The 21251-nt window shown below is 45.7% G+C and overlaps 1 protein-coding gene across 1 annotated transcript in view; it reads left to right on the top strand.

Annotated features, from left to right (window-relative positions):
- HEATR1 (HEAT repeat containing 1) overlaps nt 1-21251 on the top strand; it is a 115145-nt gene that overhangs the window by 32474 nt on the left and 61420 nt on the right. Inside the window, exons 14-24 of the mRNA XM_069769005.1 lie at nt 4429-4517; nt 5153-5364; nt 5542-5663; nt 9522-9707; nt 9858-10041; nt 16641-16789; nt 16953-17136; nt 17883-18055; nt 18213-18368; nt 20310-20552; nt 21108-21236. Of these exons, the coding sequence (XP_069625106.1) occupies nt 4429-4517; nt 5153-5364; nt 5542-5663; nt 9522-9707; nt 9858-10041; nt 16641-16789; nt 16953-17136; nt 17883-18055; nt 18213-18368; nt 20310-20552; nt 21108-21236 (1827 nt within the window). The remainder of the gene's footprint in view (nt 1-4428; nt 4518-5152; nt 5365-5541; nt 5664-9521; nt 9708-9857; nt 10042-16640; nt 16790-16952; nt 17137-17882; nt 18056-18212; nt 18369-20309; nt 20553-21107; nt 21237-21251) is intronic.

Genomic DNA, 21251 nt, shown 5'->3' with positions numbered 1-21251 from the left:
CTACAGTTAGGGTTAAGGCTACAGTTAGGGTTAAGGCTACAGTTAGGGTTAAGGCTACAGTTAGGGTTAAGGCTACAGTTAGGGTTAAGGCTACAGTTAGGGTTAAGGCTACAGTTAGGGTTAAGGCTACAGTTAGGGTTAAGGCTACAGTTAGGGTTAAGGCTACAGTTAGGGTTAAGGCTACAGTTAGGGTTAAGGCTACAGTTAGGGTTAAGGCTACAGTTAGGGTTAAGGCTACAGTTAGGGTTAAGGCTACAGTTAGGGTTAAGGCTACAGTTAGGGTTAAGGCTACAGTTAGGGTTAAGGCTACAGTTAGGGTTAAGGCTACAGTTAGGGTTAAGGCTACAGTTAGGGTTAAGGCTACAGTTAGGGTTAAGGCTACAGTTAGGGTTAAGGCTACAGTTAGGGTTAAGGCTACAGTTAGGGTTAAGGCTACAGTTAGGGTTAAGGCTACAGTTAGGGTTAAGGCTACAGTTAGGGTTAAGGCTACAGTTAGGGTTAAGGCTACAGTTAGGGTTAAGGCTACAGTTAGGGTTAAGGCTACAGTTAGGGTTAAGGCTACAGTTAGGGTTAAGGCTACAGTTAGGGTTAAGGCTACAGTTAGGGTTAAGGCTACAGTTAGGGTTAAGGCTACAGTTAGGGTTAAGGCTACAGTTAGGGTTAAGGCTACAGTTAGGGTTAAGGCTACAGTTAGGGTTAAGGCTACAGTTAGGGTTAAGGCTACAGTTAGGGTTAAGGCTACAGTTAGGGTTAAGGCTACAGTTAGGGTTAAGGCTACAGTTAGGGTTAAGGCTACAGTTAGGGTTAGGGTTTGGATTACATTTGCGGTTGGGAATAGGGTTGGGATTAGGGTTAGGGGTGTGTCTGGGTTAGAGGTGTGGTTAGGGTTACCGTTGGAATTAGGGTTAGGGGTGTGTTTGGATTAGGGTTTCAGTTATAATTGGGGGGTTTCCACTGTTTAGACACATCAGGGGCTCTCCAAACGCGACATGGCGTCCGATCTCAATTCCAGCCAATTCTGCGTTGAAAAAGTAAAACAGTGCTCCTTCCCTTCCGAGCTCTCCCTTGTGCCCAAACAGGAGTTTACCCCAACATATGGGGTATCAGCGTACTCAGGACAAATTGGACAACAACTTTTGGGGTCCAATTTCTCCTGTTACCCTTGGGAAAATACAAAACTGGGGGCTAAAAAAATAAGTTTTGTGGGAAAAAAAGATTTTTTTTAATTTTCACGGCTCTGGGTTATAAACTGTAGTGAAACACTTGGGGGCTCAAAGTTCTCACAACACATCTAGATAAGTTCCTTTGGGGGTCTAGTTTCCAATATGGGGTCACTTGTGGGGGGTTTCTACTGTTTAGGTACATTAGGGGTTCTGCAAACGCAATGTGACGCCTGCAGACCATTCCATTTAAGTCTGCATTCCAAATGGCACTCCTTCCCTTCCGAGCCCTCCCATGCGCCCAAACGGTGGTTCCCCCCCACATATGGGGTATCAGCGCACTCAGGACAAATTGGACAACAAATTTTGGGGTCCACTTTCTCCTGTTACCCTTGGGAAAATACAAAACTGGGGGCTAAAAAATATTTGTGGGAAAAAATTTTTGTTTTATTTTTACGGCTCTGCATTATAAACTTCTGTGAAGTTCTTGGTGGGTCAAAGTGCTCACCACACATCTAGATAAGTTCCTTAGGGGGTCTACTTTCCAAAATGGTGTCACTTGTGGGGGGTTTCAGTATTTAGGCACATCAGTGGCTCTCCAAACGCAACATGGCGTCTCATCTCAATTCCTGTGAATTTTGCATTGAAAAGTCAAAGGGCGCTCCTTCCCTTCCGAGCTCTCCCATGCGCCCAAACAGTGGTTTACCCCCACATATGGGGTATCCGCGTACTCAGGACAAATTGTACAACAACTTTTTGGTTCCAATTTCTTCTCTTACCATTGGGAAAATAAAAAATCGGGGGCGAAAAGATCATTTTTTTTCCACAAAAATTATATTTTATTTTTACGGTTCTGCATTATAAACTTCTGTGAAGCACTTGGTGGGTCAAAGTGCTCACCACACCTCTAGATAAGTTCCTTAGGGGGTCTACTTTCCAAAATGGTGTCACTTGTGGGGGGTTTCAATGTTTAGGCACATCAGTGGCTCTCCAAACGCAACATGGCGTCCCATCTCTATTCCAGTCAATTTTGCATTAAAAAGTCAAATGGCGCTCCTTCGCTTCCAAGCTCTGTCATACGCCCAAACAGTGGTTTACCTCCACTTATGGGATATCGGCGTACTCAGGACAAATTGTACAACAAGGTTTGGGGTCCATTTTCTCCTGTAACTCTTGGCAAAATAAAACAAATTGGAGCTGAAGTAAATTTTTTGTGAAAAAAAGTTAAATGTTCATTTTTATTTAAACATTCCAAAAATTCCTGTGAAACACCTGAAGGGTTAATAAACTTCTTGAATGTGGTTTTGAGAACCTTGAGGGGTGCAGCTTTTAGAATGGTGTCACACTTGGGTATTTTCTATCATATAGACCCCTCAAAATGACTTCAAATGAGATGTGGTCCCTAAAATAAAATGGTGTTGTAAAAATGAGAAATTGCTGGTCAACTTTTAACCCTTATAACTCCCTAACAAAAAAAAATTTTGGTTCCAAAATTTTGCTGATGTAAAGTAGACATGTGGGAAATGTTACTTATTACCGTATATACTCGAGTATAAGCCGAGATTTTCAGCCCATTTTTTTGGGCTGAAAGTCCCCCTCTCGGCTTATACTCGAGTCATATACCCAGGTGTCAGCAGGGGAGGGAGAGCGGGGGCTGTGTAATTATACTTACCTGCTCCCAGCGCGGTCCCTGCAGTCCCTGGCTTCTCCGGCGCTGCAGATTCTTCCTGCACTGAGCGGTCACATGGCACCGCTCATTACAGAAATGAATAGGCAGCTCCACCCCCATAGGGGAGGAGCCGCATATTCATTTCTGTAATGATCGGTGCCATGTGACCGCTCAATTACAGGAAGAAGCTGCAGCGGCGGAGAAGCCAGGGACTGCAGGGACCGCGCCGCAGCAGGTAAGGGGAGCGCAGCGCTATAATTACCTGCTCCTCGCTCCGGCTCTGTCTGCAGCGTCCTCTAGCAGTGACGCTCAGGTTAGAGGGCGCGGTGACGTAGTCAGTGCGCGCCCTCTGCTGAGCGTCAGTGCTGGAGACGGAGCCGCACGAGGAGCAGGTAATTATTGAAAGCGCCGGCGTCCTGAGAAGAGAGGTGAGTATGTGATTTTTTTTTTTTTTTATGGCAGCACCAGCAGCATTCTAAGGAGCACCTATGGGGCCATAAAGGTGCAGAGCATATATGGGGCACAGCATTATAAGGAGCACCTATGGGGCCATAAAGGTGCAGAGCATATATGGGGCACAGCATTATAAGGAGCACCTATGGGGCCATAAGGGTGCAGAGCATATATGGGGCACAGCATTATAAGGAGCATCTATGGGGCCATAAAGGTGCAGAGCATATATGGGGCACAGCATTATAAGGAGCATTTATGGGGCCATAATCAAAGGTGCAGAGCATTCTATATAGCACAGTTGTATATGGAGCATCAATGGGGCAATAATGAACGGTATGGAGCATCTATTTTTATTTTTGAAATTCACCGGTAGCTGCTGCATTTTCTACCCTAGGCTTATACTCGAGTCAATAAGTTTTCCCAGTTTTTTGTGGCAAAATTAGGGGGGTCGGCTTATACTCGGGTCGGCTTATACTCGAGTATATACGGTAAGTATTTTGTGTGACATATCTCTGTGATTTAATTGCATAAAAATTCAAAGTTGGAAAATTGCAAAATTTTCAAAATTTTCGCCATGTTTCCGTTTTTTTCACAAATAAACGCAGGTAATATCAAAGAAATTTTACCACTATCATGAAGTACAATATGTCACGAGAAAACAATGTCAGAATCACCGGGATCCGTTGAAGCATTCCAGAGTTATAACCTCATAAAGGGACAGTGGTCAGAATTGTAAAAATTGGCCCGGTCCATAACGTGCAAACCACCCTTGGGGGTAAAGGGGTTAAAGACTAAACAGACACTGCAGCAGTGAAATGGTAGAAAACTCGGTGAAGATTTATGAAATTGCTTAACTCTACATTTAAGAGGCAAAGTAACAATAAAAATATTTCAGATCGTGTACATGGCATTTACATAGTGGTCCACCTCGGCACTGAAGATACATTGAATGGGTGCACGCATTGTCTTGCGGTTTGTCATTTGTTGGGGGTCCCAAAAGTGAGACCCAGACTGATGTAACTGTGGAAATGGAACTTGCCTTTTACCAACTTATTTAGTGGATTTGGTACCATTGCAGTCATATATGGAGTTTGGCCACAACCTGCTGAGTAATAAGAGCCAATCTAACAATTCTGCTCTTTCCAGCTCTACCTCGGCCGCTTCACTACCGAAGAAATGGTCTCGGTGCTGCTCACCCTATTTGATCGTGCAGATCTGTCGGAGGCTGGTGGCTGGTAAGCTATTTCTTTTCTCCATTGCTTCGATCACTTTATCCTTTAGAATACTATTCTCATTCAGTTTCTAGTCTATAAGACGTGTTGTATGTATTTCTGTTCTCGTCTGGTACATGTGGAGAATTGCAAATGGACAATGAATTATGCCAACCAGAGTTGGTGTGAATGGACTTGCAGGACCTGGTCCATTGGCCTTGTCAGTAACCAGTGGCCGTCAGATGGGAGCCCTGAGAACCGCCTGTCATCCGATGGCATCCCCAGCTGCTCCTTTGATTAGTTGATGCTCCGCTATGATTGCAGATGCAGCATAATGCTCATGTGATGTCACTCGTAATCCAACTAAGAGCCAGAAGTTACAGGCTGTTACCAGACTTGTCTGACAGCCAGAGATCACTGATGTGGTGAATGGACTGGATTCTGCAAATGGATTTGCTCCAACTTTAGTACCAATTATATCACTTGACACTAAGAGGCTTAGGCCCCAATTCATCCAGACTGACGCTAGGGGCAGGAGTGGCGTAACATGCAATTTGCTGACGAATTCACACCACCACTGGAGACTAGTGCAGCTTTTTTTGGTGGTTTGCTTTTCTTATCCATCTTAGGTTATGGCTTCATTATGTTTTCTCTTACAGGAACAAAGCTATTGAAGAATCAACAGAACTTATAGTCCAAGACCTTTCAATCACCGATCACCCCGAGCTATGTGACAGGGTTATAATGGCCATGATCCCACACATGGTATTCACAAACAACCAGGTCGACTCAGCGGAGAGCACCATGGCTGTGTACCTGGGCCGGAGTGGTGTTTGTCGCCTGCACCCATTACTAAAAGGCTGGCCAGAAGGTATGTCTGTTTCTCATTTGTTCTAGCCTGTATATTACATCATATGGAACACTTTAGTCCTTGTAGTTGTTTTTTTGGACATTTGATGGCGGGTTATTGGGTTGGCAGTCAGTTTTCATTAACAGTCATGAGTCCTGAACCTCAAATTAACGCCTTGTTTATCTCTATTACCCACAGCCCTTAATGGGAGTTTGGAAAAGTCTCAGCCTGGAAATTGTGCAGTGGTCGTAAACTGCAACTTCTCTCAGCTCTTGTCTGACAATATGGCTGCCATGGACACACCGGCAGTTTTAAAGATGGTGCGTATCAAGTTTTCTCTGCTGATTAATGAAATGAGTACAATTGCGGGGCTACCAGCACTCCACTGCCAAAGCTTTATGGGAGAGTGGTGAAAAGTGAAATGGTGGTGACAGCAAGGGGATGTAATTCTATGTAGCGCATAGTGTGTCCCGCCATGGGTTGGTGAAGGCAAGGTGGAGGACTTCCATGCCACATAAGGAATAATTCATTACAGCAGACATGACACAAGTTGTGTCTGCATCCTATACACTGTGTACAGAGTTATTAGGCAAGCTGTATTTTAGAGGATTATTTTTATTATTGATCAACAACTATGTTCTCAATCAACCCAAAAGACTCATAAATATCAAAGCTTAAAGGGAACCTGTCACCCCCAAAATCGCGGGTGAGGTAAGCCCACCGTCATCAGAGGCTTATCTACAGCATTCTGGAATGCTGTAGATAAGCCCCCGATGTTACCTGAAAGAGGAGAAAAAGAGGTTATATTATACTCACCCAGGGGCGTTCCCGCTGTTGGTCCGGCACCTCCCATCTTCATCAGATGACGTCCTCTTCTGGTCTTTACGTCTGCGCTGGAGCCGCAGCGTGCTTTGTCTGCCCTGTTGAAGGCAGAGCAAAGTACTGCAGTGCGCAGGCGACGGGCCTCTCTGACCTTTCCGGCGCCTGGGCACTGCGGTACTTTCCTCTGCACTCAACAGGGCAGACAAAGTACACCGGAGCCGCAGCGTGAAGACCAGAAGAGCACGTAATCTGATGAAGATTGGAGGCGCCGGACCAAGAGCGGGAACGCCCCTGGGTGAGTATAATCCAACGTGTTTTTCTCATCTTTTAGATTACATCAGTGGCTTATCTACAGCATTCCAGAATGCTGTAGATAAGCCCCTGATGCCGGTGGGCTTACCTCACCCGCGATTTTGGGGGTGACAGGTTCCCTTTAATATTTTTGGAAGTTGGAGTGGGGTTTTTTAGGTTTGGCTATTTTAGGAGGATATCTGTTTGTGCAGGTAACTATTACTGTACAGAATTATTAGGCAACTTAATAAAAACCAAATATATTCCCATCTCACTTGTTTATTTTCACCAGGTAAACCAATATAACTGCATAAAATTTAGAAATAAACATTTCTGACATGCAAAAACAAAGCCCCCCAAAATTACTGACCAATATAGCCACCTTTCTTTGAGGACACTCGACAGCCTTCCATCTATAGATTCTGTCAGTTGCTTGATCTGTTTACTATCAACATTGCGTACAGCAGCCACCACAGCCTCCCAGACACTGTTCCGAGAGGTGGACTGTTTTCCCTCCCTGTAGATCTCACATTTTATGAGGGACCACAGGTTCTCTATGGGGTTCAGATCAGGTGAACAAGGGGGCCATGTCATTATTTTTTCTTGAGACCTTTACTGGCCAGCCACGCTGTGGAGTAGTTGGAGGCATGTGATGGAACATTGTCCTGCATGAAAATCATGTTTTTCTTGAACGATACCGACTTCTTCCTGTACCACTGGTTAAAGTAGTTGTCTTCCAGAAACTGGCAGTAGGTCTGGGAGTTGAGCTTCACTCCATCCTCAACCCGAAAAGTACATCTTTGATTATACCAGCCCATAGCAGTACCCCAGCCCATAGCAGTACCCCACCTCCAGCTTGCTGGCATCTGATTCGGAGTGGATCTCTCTGCCCTTTACTGATCCAGCCTCTGGCCCATCCATCTGGCCCATCAAGAGTCACTCTCAATTCACCAGTCCATAAAACCTTTGAAAAGTCAGTCTTAAGATAGTTCTTGGCCCAGTCTTGATGTTTTATCTTATGTTTCTTGTTCAGAGGTGGTCGTTTTTCAGCCTTCCTTACCTTGGCCATGTCCCCGAGTAATAATAATAATAATAATAATTTTATTTATATAGCGCCAACATATTCCGCAGCGCTTTACAAATTATAGAGGGGACTTGTACAGACAATAGACATTACAGCATAACAGAAATACAGTTCAAAACAGATACCAGGAGGAGTGAGGGCCCTGCTCGCAAGCTTACAAACTATGGGGAAAAGGGGAGACAGGAGAGGTGGATGGTAACAATTGCTTTAGTTATTCGGACCAGCTATAGTGTAAGGCTCAGGTGTTCATGTAAAGCTGCATGAACCAGTTACCTGCCTAAGTATGTAGCAGTACAGACACAGAGGGCTAATACTGCATAAAGTGTATGAGAACATGATGCGAGGAACCTTTTTTTTTTTTTTTTTATTATAAATAGGCCACACCTTGTGCTTTTTGTTACTCCAGTAACGTTGCAGCTCTGAAATAAGGCAAAACTGGTGACAAATGGCATCTTGGCAGCTTCACGCTTGATTTTCCTCAATTCATGGGCAGTTATTTTGCGCCTTTTTTGCCCAACACGCTTCTTGCGACCCTGTTGGCTATTTGCCATAAAACGCTTGACTGTTCGGTGATCACGCTTCAAAAGTTTGGCAATTTCAAGACTGCTGCATCGCTCTGCAAGACATCTCACAATTTTGGACTTTTCAGAGCCCGTTAAATCTCTCTTCTGACCCATTTTGCCAAAGGAAAGGAAGTTACCTAATAATTAAGCACACCTCATATAGGGTTTTGATGTCATTAGACAACACCCCTCCTCATTACAGAGATGCATATCACCTGATTTACTTAATTTGTAGTTGGCTCTTAAGCCTGAACAGCTTGAAGTAGGACAATATGTATAAAAAGTATTGTGATCAAAATACAACTTGCCTAATAATTCTGCACACAGTGTAGACACTGGTATGAAACAGAGCTGCCTTGCATTTGATGAGGGGGTAAAATCTACCAGGTTGAGCCAATACTTTTTTTCACCCAGTGTCCAGCCACTTTTTTGCATGGCATATACCCATGGTATTGTCCTCCCCTCCCACCCCCCTCCCATGTATACAACGAGAAAGAAATTTTATGTTAAGTGCAAAAATTCAGTCTTATTTCTGAATTTTACCTACCATGACTCAAAATATTTATTAAAAGATGTGTTAGTTTGTGGCACAAGGACAGGTTCAAGTTGCGCCATATTTACAGAGGTATAATCCAGGTCTTCTCAGTATCACACTGGGAGACTCACTAGGTCAGTGACGCCACAAATACCTGCTGGCGTGCAGGAGTAGCTGACATCGCCCACCCACAATATTCGTCAGGATTGGACAGGTGCGCTATAGCGGTCGCTCGTGCACTCTGTGATACAAAAGTGAGCGGCGGTGGATTACCTCTTTAATAAATGTTTTGCATCTGCTTTGTACTGGGATATAAATCTCCAGTCTTGGTAAATTGCCCAATATTCTCTCCCTTACAATTTGGGACCTTTTGCACAAATGTTCTTCCCAGTAACTATTATAGACCAGCTAGAGTAAGGCTATGTGCACACGTTTAAGATTATTTGCGGTTAGAGTTTTTGCGCTATAAAAACGCTATAAAACCGCAAATAATCTGCATACATTAAGCATCCTATCATTTATAATGAAGTCTGCAATTTCTGTGCACATGATGTGCGTTTTTCCGCATGAAAAACGTATTGCGGAAAAATAATGAACCTGCTCATTAATTTTGCCTTTTTTCGCAGTTTTCCCACTGTCTAATGCATTGGGAAATGTCTGGGGAAAACCGCTCAAAAACTGCGTCAAAACCGCGCAAAAAAACGCATGAGGATTTCATGCGGAAATCTGGCAGAAATGTCCGGATTTCCCCAGGAATTTTCTGCATGAATTCCTGAACGTGTGCACATAGCCTAAAACTGTTTATAACAACATAACTTTTTTTGCACGGTTCTCATGCTGCTTTTATTGCATTATATCAATTAATCTTTTCTGCTTTTTATAGGTTGATGAATTGCTCCATTTAGCAGACAAGGACATGGTCCTGGTAAGACAGAAGGTGACATTTCATGTTCTTGTCCATGCCTTGGTGACGGCGAGCTCTAGCACCCTGGACCCTGAGCTGCGGCTCTCAATGAGGCTTTTTCAGCTGCTTGACAAGAAGCTGAGGAACGTGCTGGCTCTAGTACAGGCAAGTTATCCATCTTCTCACTGCCGATGTCCCTCATCATAGTGAATGAAGCCTGGAAAGTAAATTGGTGTTAAGAAACTGTGTTGTGTCGTTGGTGCATGATATATGTATTATATGATCCTTACTGGTGTTATCAATGTGTTACTACAGGACATAGAGGATAAGTGGTTGCTGGATAAATCTAGTGGTGAGCAGCTTCATAGAATTGTGCTGACGGACTATATCGCGAAGCTTAATGCTGGGGAGAGCGCAGGCATGGAGGAGGCCGTTTTGCTGCTTTTTACATTAAAGAACTTCCTGAAGAGACTAAAATGTCCCAAATCATTCCCTAATGGTGAGAACAAAAGTATTTCTAATCTTGAATATCTTAGTGCTTGTTGGCAAATAATTATTTTCTAGGTGGTACCACTGTTCTTAAGAATTCTTAGTCCAGTTTGGCATCAAAGTTTTCAGAGGAGGAAGAAAAAAAAGGATTTTTGGACTCTTCCTATAATCTCTATCTCCTAGCCTTCATTGGGGGACACAACTATGTGGTTATAGGCTGACACTAAGAATTACAGCCTAAAGAAAAATTTGGCTCATCCTCAACAGGCTAAACCCGCCTACTGACATTAAGCTATTTGGCTAGTGAGAAAAACAGTAGGAGAAGCAAAGAAAATTATGAATACGCGCGCCCAATGGGGCCACAGACAAAAAAAATTGGTGCCGTGTACCCCAATGAAGCCTACGAGAAAGGGATTTTACGGCAAGTTGGGACACAAAAAAATCAGGGGACGTCCTAGGGATGGGAACTAGTGATGAGGGAACGTGCTCAGATAAGGTGCTATCCATGCTCAGGTGCTAACCTAGTGACTGCGGCGTGCTTGAATAATGTTCGAGTTCCCGGCTTGCACCCGAGCAGGCTCAGATAACACCAAGCACGTTCGGTCATCACTAATGGGAACACATATGAAGGCATAAGGTAAATCCGTCAGGCAGTCACCTTTCTGCACAGACTCTCATCCGCCTAGTCAAAAATGTGAGCCTTAGAAGTATGATGGTGGACAGCCCAGGAAACCCCCAGTGCCCGGTTGGTATGAAGCTTAACCCCTGGCATGGGTGATTTTTATTTTTTTTTTTCTGTATTTTTATTAGCTTTGTAAACTTCCGGAATGGCAAACCAAATCCAGCGGGCAATGGTCACCCTAGGGGCAGAAAGACCTGTAATGACAAACTGGGAATTCGAATGTCCAGACAGTGTAAGGTTCTCCCACTGCATTAAAGGGAGAAGGCAGAATGATCAATTTGTTAACATGGAAAGAGGAGACCACCTTGAAAAGGGACAAGGGTACCAGATGCAAAGCCACCTTGTCAAATGAAGGACAAGACATGAAGAGCGTCAGGACAGAGCCACAAGTTCTGATACTTTCCTGATAGAAGTAATCGTTATCAGGAACACCACCTTCCAGGAAAGGCGAGCAGGAGACGAAGGGCAAAGACTGTGTCCGCATCAGTACCTGCATGCTGACTGTGATAGTAGAAGAAAATGTCCTGCCATCCAGGCGACTGAGGATATGGCCTGACCGCTTGCAGACTGAGCACGTCTTCTTTTCGGTGGATACTATAGAGCGGCTCAACCCACTCTTTTCAGATCTAGAGGAGTTAAGAGAAGATTAGCTGAAAAATAAATAACACCATTGGCAGAAACCGGTGTGGAGACTTTAAACCCATGTCTGCCTGGTGTAGCCTGCTGAGGAGGAGACAACTGTTTTGCTTAGGTTGTAATTCTTTGTCGGCCTCCTGGAGGCAGTAGTGAACGTCTCATGTTTTCCTGTCTTCCCTAATGAAGCGCCTGAGAAATGTAGCTTCTGTAGGCAAAACTGATATTGTACTATGCAGGAATATAGCCAACTGCAAGGCGAAGTACATTACGTGCAGAAAGATATTTAGAGGTTTTCCTATATCATATATTTATTGTTTATCCATAATATATGCCATATGCCATAAATGTGTTGTAGATGGAGGTCCCGCCAATGGAACCTGCATCTATGCTGTAAATCAGGTGGCCAGAATTCTTATTCATCCATATGAGACTTCCAGAGCACATCTCCACTCACCACCGAAGGCGACGGTGTCCAGGTTTTGAGATAGTTGTGGGACCAGTATCTACTATGCATGAAAGTAACAGATGGGAATGCCCCGTTAGATCCTACATGTACTTCCGATGTACTCTCTGATTGTAAACATATATTCTTTGGTATATAATAGTGTTAGAAAATGTCCAAGGACACTTAATTCATCGCCCCCTGTTTTTAGTTTGGCGGCCAGGAAACAATGGGCAGCTGGTGATTTGGAGAAGGGTGTTTTGGCTTCTGCAGTTCTTCTAATTGTATTATGGTTCAGCATCATTGTGCTATCAAAGTTTTAAACATATTTTTAAACATTTTGTTTTCCCCTATAAAAGTCATAGAAGGGAACCGGTTACGTTGGTTAACGTTATTAGACTTAACCGAATAAAATAAGCCGGTGTGTGAGTGAGTATGCATGCAAAATGTAGGATCGTGTTCATGCCGGCCATTAAACTGACAAATATACCCTCCTGTGAGTAAATAAGTGAAAGCAATAGTGCATATACATAACATGGGGACTTACTAAACTCTGGGAAGCTATATAAACATAATGTTCCTTTGCTGGGTATCCTTATCCGGATCCTGCTTAGCCCTTACTCACATTGATGTCCCTTTGATACATGGTGAGGTTTTAATACTAGTGGTTAGGACCGTCCGGATGGGTTATTCCTTGACGCTGGTGGGATAGCACGTACCCTTTTTTTTTTTTTTTTTTTTTAAATAATCCAAAACAGTGTTTTCTAATTATCCGATGTTATTTATATGCACTATTGCTTTTACTTATACTTACCCTGCTGTACGTAAATTTGTTATATGTTCATTTTGTTTCTATCTCAACGTTATTAGACTGCAGATGTGGAGTTAATCTTTAGGTTAATAGTTGCTGCTCGGCCACCTTGCTGAAAGTGCAGCTAGTGGGAGAAAATGAACTTCATTCCTCCCGGGAGCCACCAGCTTTCAGTCATAAAGTCTTGATGGAGCTGGAAGTCACTAGTCAGTAAACAGTGAAAGGTGGCACAGTAATGGCATTTGGGGACATGACAGATTCGCTTTAAGGCCCTGGAGTAAGATGGGCCAAATTCATTAAAAGGCTCGCACTTCTTACTGAATTAAAGAGAACCTGTCGGCACAATGTTCTTCTGTCAAGACATGGCTGTAATAGCAGTGTAATACTGATTATTGATAACTTTGGTAAAGAAATCTGCTTTGGGTTCTACTTTAATCAACATTTTAATTTTCTGCTGCTTGATTTCGGTAAACGGGACTGTGCTCTGGTCTCCTCCTTGTCTGTGATTGCTTGCCTCTCCGCTACTTCCGGTCTGTGATTCCTGGCCCCTCCGCTACCTCCAGTCTGTGATTCCTGGCCCCTCCGCTACCTCTAGTCTGTGATTCCTGGCCCCTCCGCTACCTCCAGTCAGTGATTCCTGGCCCCTCCGCTACCTCTGGTCTGTGATTCCAGGCCCCTCCGCTACCTCCGGTCTGTGATTGCTTGTCCATCTGCTAACTCCGGTGTGTGATTCCTGGACCCTCCGTTACCTCCGGTCTGTGATTCCTGGCCCCTCCACTACCTCCAGTCTGTGATTCCTGGCCCCTCCGCTACCTCCAGTCTGTGATTCCTGGCCCCTCCGCTACCTCCAGTCTGTGATTCCTGGCCCCTCCGATACCTCCGGTTTGTGATTCCTGGCCCCTCCGCTATCTCTGGTCTGTGATTCCTGGCCCCTCCGCTATCTCTGGTCTGTGATTCCTGGCCCCTCTGCTACCTCCAGTCTGTGATTCCTGGCCCCTCCGCTACCTCCGGTCTGTGATTGCTTGCCCATCTGCTATCTCCGGTCTGTGATTGCTTGCCCCTCCGCTACCTCCGGTCTGTGATTCCTGGCCCCTCCGCTACCTCCGGTCTGTGATTCCTGGCCCCTCCGCTACCTCTGGTCTGTGATTCCAGGCCCCTCCGCTACCTCCGGTCTGTGATTGCTTGCCCATCTGCTAACTCCGGTCTGTGATTCCTGGCCCCTCCGCTACCTCTGGTCTGTGATTCCAGGCCCCTCCGCTGCCTCCGGTCTGTGATTGCTTGTTTATCTGCTAACTCCGGTGTGTGATTCCTGGCCCCTCCACTACCTCCAGTCTGTGATTCCTGGCCCCTCCGCTACCTCCAGTCTGTGATTCCTGGCCCCTCCGCTACCTCCAGTCTGTGATTCCTGGCCCCTCCGCTACCTCCAGTCTGTGATTCCTGGCCCCTCTGCTACCTCCAGTCTGTGATTCCTGGCCCCTCTGCTACCTCCAGTCTGTGATTCCTGGCCCCTCCGCTACCTCCAGTCTGTGATTCCTGGCCCCTCCGCTATCTCTGGTCTGTGATTCCTGGCCCCTCCGCTATCTCTGGTCTGTGATTCCTGGCCCCTCTGCTACCTCCGGTCTGTGATTCCAGGCCCCTCCGCTACCTCCGGTCTGTGATTGCTTGCCCCTCCGCTATCTCTGGTCTGTGATTCCTGGCCCCTCCGCTACCTCTGGTCTGTGATTCCAGGCCCCTCTGCTACCTCCGGTCTGTGATTGCTTGTCCATCTGCTAACTCCGGTGTGTGATTCCTGGCCCCTCCGATACCTCCAGTTTGTGATTCCTGGCCCCTCCGCTATCTCTGGTCTGTGATTCCTGGCCCCTCCGCTATCTCTGGTCTGTGATTCCTGGCCCCTCCGCTACCTCCGGTCTGTGATTCCTGGCCCCTCCGCTACCTCTGGTCTGTGATTCCAGGCCCCTCCGCTACCTCCGGTCTGTGATTGCTTGCCCATCTGCTAACTCCGGTCTGTGATTCCTGGCCCCTCCGCTACCTCTGGTCTGTGATTCCAGGCCCCTCCGCTGCCTCCGGTCTGTGATTGCTTGTTTATCTGCTAACTCCGGTGTGTGATTCCTGGCCCCTCCACTACCTCCAGTCTGTGATTCCTGGCCCCTCCGCTACCTCCAGTCTGTGATTCCTGGCCCCTCCGCTACCTCCAGTCTGTGATTCCTGGCCCCTCCGCTACCTCCAGTCTGTGATTCCTGGCCCCTCTGCTACCTCCAGTCTGTGATTCCTGGCCCCTCTGCTACCTCCAGTCTGTGATTCCTGGCCCCTCCGCTACCTCCAGTCTGTGATTCCTGGCCCCTCCGCTACCTCCAGTCTGTGATTCCTGGCCCCTCCGATACCTCCGGTTTGTGATTCCTGGCCCCTCCGCTATCTCTGGTCTGTGATTCCTGGCCCCTCCGCTATCTCTGGTCTGTGATTCCTGGCCCCTCTGCTACCTCCGGTCTGTGATTCCAGGCCCCTCCGCTACCTCCGGTCTGTGATTGCTTGCCCCTCCGCTATCTCTGGTCTGTGATTCCTGGCCCCTCCGCTACCTCTTGTCTGTGATTCCAGGCCCCTCTGCTACCTCCGGTCTGTGATTGCTTGTCCATCTGCTAACTCCGGTGTGTGATTCCTGGACCCTCCGTTACCTCCGGTATGTGTTTTCTGGCCCCTCCGCTACCTCCAGTGTGTGATTCCTGGCCCCTCCGCTACCTCCAGTCTGTGATTCCTGGCCCCTCCGATACCTCCGGTTTGTGATTCCTGGCCCCTCCGCTATCTCTGGTCTGTGATTCCTGGCCCCTCTGCTACCTCCGGTCTGTGATTCCTGGCCCCTCCGCTACCTCCAGTCTGTGATTCCAGGCTCTGTGATTCCAGGCCCCTCCGCTACCTCCGGTCTGTGATTCCTGGCCCCTCCGCTATCTCTGGTCTGTGATTCCTGGCCCCTCCGCTACCTCCGGTCTGTGATTGCTTGCCCATCTGCTATCTCCGGTCTGTGATTGCTTGCCCCTCCGCTACCTCCGGTCTGTGATTCCTGGCCCCTCCGCTACCTCCGGTCTGTGATTCCTAGCCCCTCCGCTACCTCCGGTCTGTGATTCCTGGCCCCTCCGCTACCTCTGGTCTGTGATTCCTGGCCCCTCCGCTACCTCTGGTCTGTGATTCCAGGCCCCTCCGCTACCTCCGGTCTGTGATTGCTTGCCCATCTGCTATCTCCGGTCTGTGATTGCTTGCCCCTCCGCTACTTCTGGTCTGTGATTCCTGGCCCCTCAGCTACCTCTCGTCAGTGTTTCCTGGCCCCTCAGCTACCTCTCGTCAGTGTTTCCTGGCCCCTCAGCTACCTCTCGTCAGTGTTTCCTGACCCCTCCACTACCTCCGGTCTGTGACTCCTGGCCCCTCCGCTACCTCCGGTCTGTGATTCCTGGCCCCTCCGCTACCTCCGGTCTCTGATTCCTGGCCTTTCAGCTACCTCTGGTCTGTGATTCCTGGCCTCCTCTGTATGAAATCTCAGCAATGACCTGTCATTCACAGATCGGAGGAGAAGACCTATTTAGTAGGAAACTTCAAATGTTGATTACAGAAGACCAACAGGGCTGATTTCATCACCAGATGCATCAGTGTAGTCCGTATTCTTGCCCACTATGGCCATGTCTTTACTGCACATTGCAAAATCATACTGACAGGTTCTCTTTAAGACTGACTTTCGCTGCCGCCAGATGTGTTGTCAGACAGGGGCTCGCTTACATTTCTGGCGCAATTTATGACATTTCTGTCTCGCAAGCTATGATGAATTTGACAGAGGGCTTCGCACATACCCTGTCCTGCCCCGAGCTCTGCCCACTGTTACACGCTGTCCGGGACTGGCATTAAAAAAACCCCACAATATTCACAACAGCGTTTGATGGAGCTTGACACCAGAAGACTGACAAACTCGTGTAATAAGGAGCTGTGGATTAGATTATGCTGATATAATCCTGTGATTATATATTTAGTATATCTTACAATTACTTATTTTTTTCGTAGGTGAAACTTGGTGGAATCCTGAAACCATGGATGACCTGAACAAGAACTACCTGCAGCTTCTCATCGGCCTGTTTGATGTGATGGTCATGGGCGCCAGTGAAGGACAGCATGTCGACAACTTCCGTGCTCTCTTGAGCATCTTCTTTTTAGTATGTCTTTTGATACAATTTAGAGTCGCAATCAACATTAATGTGTCTTTCAAATAGTAAATGTGGTTGACTGAAGGTGTACTTTAAAAAAAATAAAATAAATGAGTGCATATATCAGATTAATATATATCTAATACTTATTTTTTTCCCTTTCTTCACCTAGCATTGCTTAACAGGTTCAATCAAATTGTTCAGTTTCCTCTGTCTTCTCTGGACATATGGCTACAACCTCTCGAGTCCTTTGGGCTGCACAGTAAATGCAGTGTTGCAAACACAAGCCTTCTATATTGGTCAAGCCTTACTATCATCTAAGCCAAAAAAAGAGTTGCAGTCCATTTTCTCCCCAGGTATAGTATAATTGTATTAACACCTTACATGGTTATCATTAAAGGGGTTGTCCGGTTCAAACCGATAATTCTGCAGTCACTCTGTCTGACTACAGTCCTATGAATCCACACAATGCATGCACTGTGCGCTGCAGGAGTTTGCCTGTTTCTGACCCGGGGCTAGAGGGTATGTATGCATTATTCATACCCCTAGCTAGTGTACGTGGCCTCGCTCCATACACTTGTATACAGCCGAGGCCGCGATCCTACTAGTGATGTGGGCATGTCTGACTCGAGAGCGCGGCCTCGCTCCATACACGTGTAAGGGGAGCAAGACTGCGCCGCTGGCCAGGAGTATGTATAACTCATACATACGGTCCCATCTCCGACTCCTGCAAATATACGCAGCACATAGTGCATATGCTGGGGGGATTCATAGATCTGCTGTCACACACTGACTGCAGACTTATCGATTTGGACCGGACTACCCCTTTAAGCTATTGGTCTGTCCATGTAACATACGCTGGTTCCTCTCCCACTCCATGTAACGCACGGACACACAGGGTCCCCCAATGTATCGCGCCGCCATACTGTCTTCTCCCAAACTCCCCCGTGTAACTTGTTTTCGCTTTCTCCAATAGAAGGGAATTCGCTTCCCATATTTTAAAAGGTGGTTGTCTGAACTGTATAACTCAGTGTGCCAAATAATTTAATATGCCAGTCTTCTCTTTTATGACTTTTGATGATTTCATGGTTCTGTCCCACAGTGGCTGTGTCTTTGCTGGTGAACCTGGCTAATCCTATAAGAGAGGTGCGCAGAGGAGCCATTGCTTGCTTGGGTGCCCTTAACACGGTGAAGGAATCACCACTTTCCACAATCGTACAGGCAGTAATGGAGAGAACGGAAGAGATTGTCGCCGATCCTAACTATGTGGCCCAGGTATGCTACATCATAGTGATTATCTTCTCGCCTTTGACATGTAATTGTTGTATGTACGTCCTATGTCTTGAAAGCACTTTGATTTTCTTTTGTTAGTCTAAAGATCATCATGCTTTGTCTATATCACCAATGTGATTGTGCTCTTCTCTGTGTCCAGGCATTAGCCAGTGTTTTCGAGGAGATGCAGACCTCTAACAAGGCTTCACAAAAGCTGAAAGCATTGACCGAACTCCTGAGCCTCCTCCAGAACCCCAGCTGCCCATCATATGTCAGTAAAGTTTTGCTGAAGGTTCTCCACTATGTAAATGGCGAGGTAAGTATACCTAATATTGTTGATTGCGTAAACATTGAGTTGTGCAGCTAAAACACATAGGGGTCTGTAAACTGATGCCTTTTTCCATAGGAACGTTTCCATGTGCAGTAAAATGTAACTATAGGCTTTATGCCTGGGTAGGAAGTTATTGTTCTTCTCCTCTCTTGGAGGCCAATATAGATATACACTATATGGATAAAAAGTATTGTGACACCTGCATGTTTCACACTTGAGGAACTCGTATCATACCTCCTGTAAATATTCTATATCTATAGGCCTTTCTGGCCATTCATCCAGAAGACCATTTGTGAGGTCAGACACTGCTGTTGGATGAGCTGAACAGGCTGACAATTTCCATTTTAGTTCATTCCAAAGGTGTTAGATGGGGTTGAGATTAGGGCTCTGTGTGGCCAGTCACGTTCTTCTACACTAGCCCAACCATGCCTTTATGGACCTCGCTTTTTGCATACGGCACATTCATGAGGAACAGAAAAGGTCCTTCTCCAAACTGTTCCCATAAAGTTGGAAGTGTACTATTGTCCAAAATGTCTTGGTATGCTGAAGCATTAAGATTTCACTTAACTGGAACTTAGATGCCTAGCCAACACCTGAAAACCCACACCATAGAATTAGTCCTCCACCAACCTTAACAGGTAACTAATGGTCTCTTGGCCTTTGCTAAACCCAGACGTGTCCATCATATGCTAAACAGAGAAGTGTGATGTGTCACACCACAGAACAAGTGTCCACTGCTCCAAAGTCCAGTGGCAGCCTTATGCCAACTTCATCCAACAATTTCCATTATGCTTGATGCATGCATCTAATTGGCCATAGACTCCCATTCCATGAACCTCTGTCTCACAGATGTGCGGTTGTTCATATCCGTAGAGGTTTGGAGATCTGCAGTTGTTGAGTCGGCACAGCATGGGTGACTAATGCACTGTGAGCCTCAGTGACTGCGGTCTGTAACTTGTTGGTCTGCATTTCGTGAATGAGTTGCTGTGGTTCAGAAACGCTTCCACATTTTAACAAAATCTCTCACTGGGATCATGTAATATTTAGGAGGAAATTTGTTGAAATGACTTGTTACAATAGTGGCGTCTTGTTATAGGACTACACTGGTAACGGTGACATATTTTTTTAAAAATGTTGCTAAGAAAAACAGCTTTGAGTTAGTACAAGATGGATATTCAATTAAACAAGTGGTCGTATTATGACATATTATTTCAGCCTGGGAGAACATCTAAACGAAGTAGAAAATATAAGATATCAGGACTGTGACCCGATCCATGAGCAAAACTCCAGAGGAGTGCTGGTATTGGGTCCACAACACTTCAGGCTGAGGTAGGGGAAGGAAAAAGCAGAGCACATGTAACAGAAGAGGAACACAACAAGAACGAAATGGAACTACTGCAATACTTGAGGTTCAAGGGTTCGTAGACACTTGCACCCAATTGAGCTGGGCATCCTCTATTCTGAAAGATAATTTCCTTGTGTGAGATAGCCATGCTAATAACGAGGGCCTACCATCTGCTGATTGTGGGGGGCTTGTCAGCCATCCTATGGAGAGCAGTTGTTTTCCTAGCCAAGAAAGATTTGAGTGTAATGCTGCCAACGTTCTTCGTCTGACAACCCAGCCGGTGAGCTCTTTCGAACGACCCATTCTTTCACAAATGTTAGTAAAGGCAGACAGTACGGCAATGGGCATTTTTTTACACATGTGGTAATGGGACCAAAAGTTAGAATTCTGTTTAAGCTTGTGCCATATCCACTGATGGCTGGGTGACCAGTCATCTTCTCATGTACATGCCATGAAGTATGCGCACAGCCACCAATGAGAGGTTTTTGAATGTTTTTTTTTTCACTATATATTATTACAACTAATCAGTGGCAAGGCAGCATTTTGGCAAATTATCCAGTGCTTTCCTTTATATCTTGCAGGAGCTTTTGCTGCAGTTATTACCGGTCTTGAACAGATTACTGGAGAAAGTGACACAATCTGCAAGAGCCGTATTACCAGATGAGGCCTGGCTGCTCCACATCGTCCTGGGCAAGTATAATGAGCATTCTGCTGGCCTCTTATTGAAGAACCCTCAGTGCCTCCATCTCTTCATCCAAGCTCTTAAGACTCCTCAGATCATCTCTGAAGGAATGCCATCTTTCCAGATTACTGCTCTTGGACAAGTACGTGTTTTATCTTTTATTTTTTCTTCTTTCTTTCTTGAATGTATTAAATGAATGGTAAACGAGTGTCTGATTTTGAGATCACAGAATATGAATACTTGTCGGCTCCTGATTTCTACTTTCTAAATCTGTAGTATTTTTGTATTCTAGTGTGTGCTAGAATTCTGTGCCGAAATTTTACAAACATTTACAGTAGAGTGCAGAACTGCTCAAAATTCAGTCCTACATAAACATACACTGAAATATTGTGTTTGTAGACATATAGTTCATAGTAAAATAAAGAAAACTAGTATTTGGCTGCAGCGTTTAATAGAGGAAAAAGAACACACAAGAAATGACAAAGATGAGATCTGATTGGTAGGGATAACAAAATAGGATTTTAAAGTTGTAAATTGACTGTAACAAGAATCCTTCTCTAATAAGTGTTGTGGATCATTGGGGCAATGAAGGAAAACTGCTCAAGGAAAACAATGTTGTACTTGTGATATCTGAAGTCTTAATGTATTGCACACTTTCACATTTATTGCTTTTTTCCTGTGTTTTCTCCTTTCTTAGATCACTAAGGCTTTCTTTTCCGCTCTCGATGGCACTGTCCAGCAGAAGTTGCTGGGGATCCTATTTGACTTGCAAGTAGAGAGCAAGAACGCCGCATGTGTTCAGGCTGTCGGCAGCGCTTTTAAATCTGTAAGTCAGAAGATG

Source organism: Ranitomeya imitator, chromosome 5 (genome assembly GCF_032444005.1).
Source record: "Ranitomeya imitator isolate aRanImi1 chromosome 5, aRanImi1.pri, whole genome shotgun sequence".
NCBI classification, from domain to species: Eukaryota; Metazoa; Chordata; class Amphibia; order Anura; family Dendrobatidae; genus Ranitomeya; species Ranitomeya imitator.
This window is presented reverse-complemented; position numbering and strand designations above follow the sequence as displayed.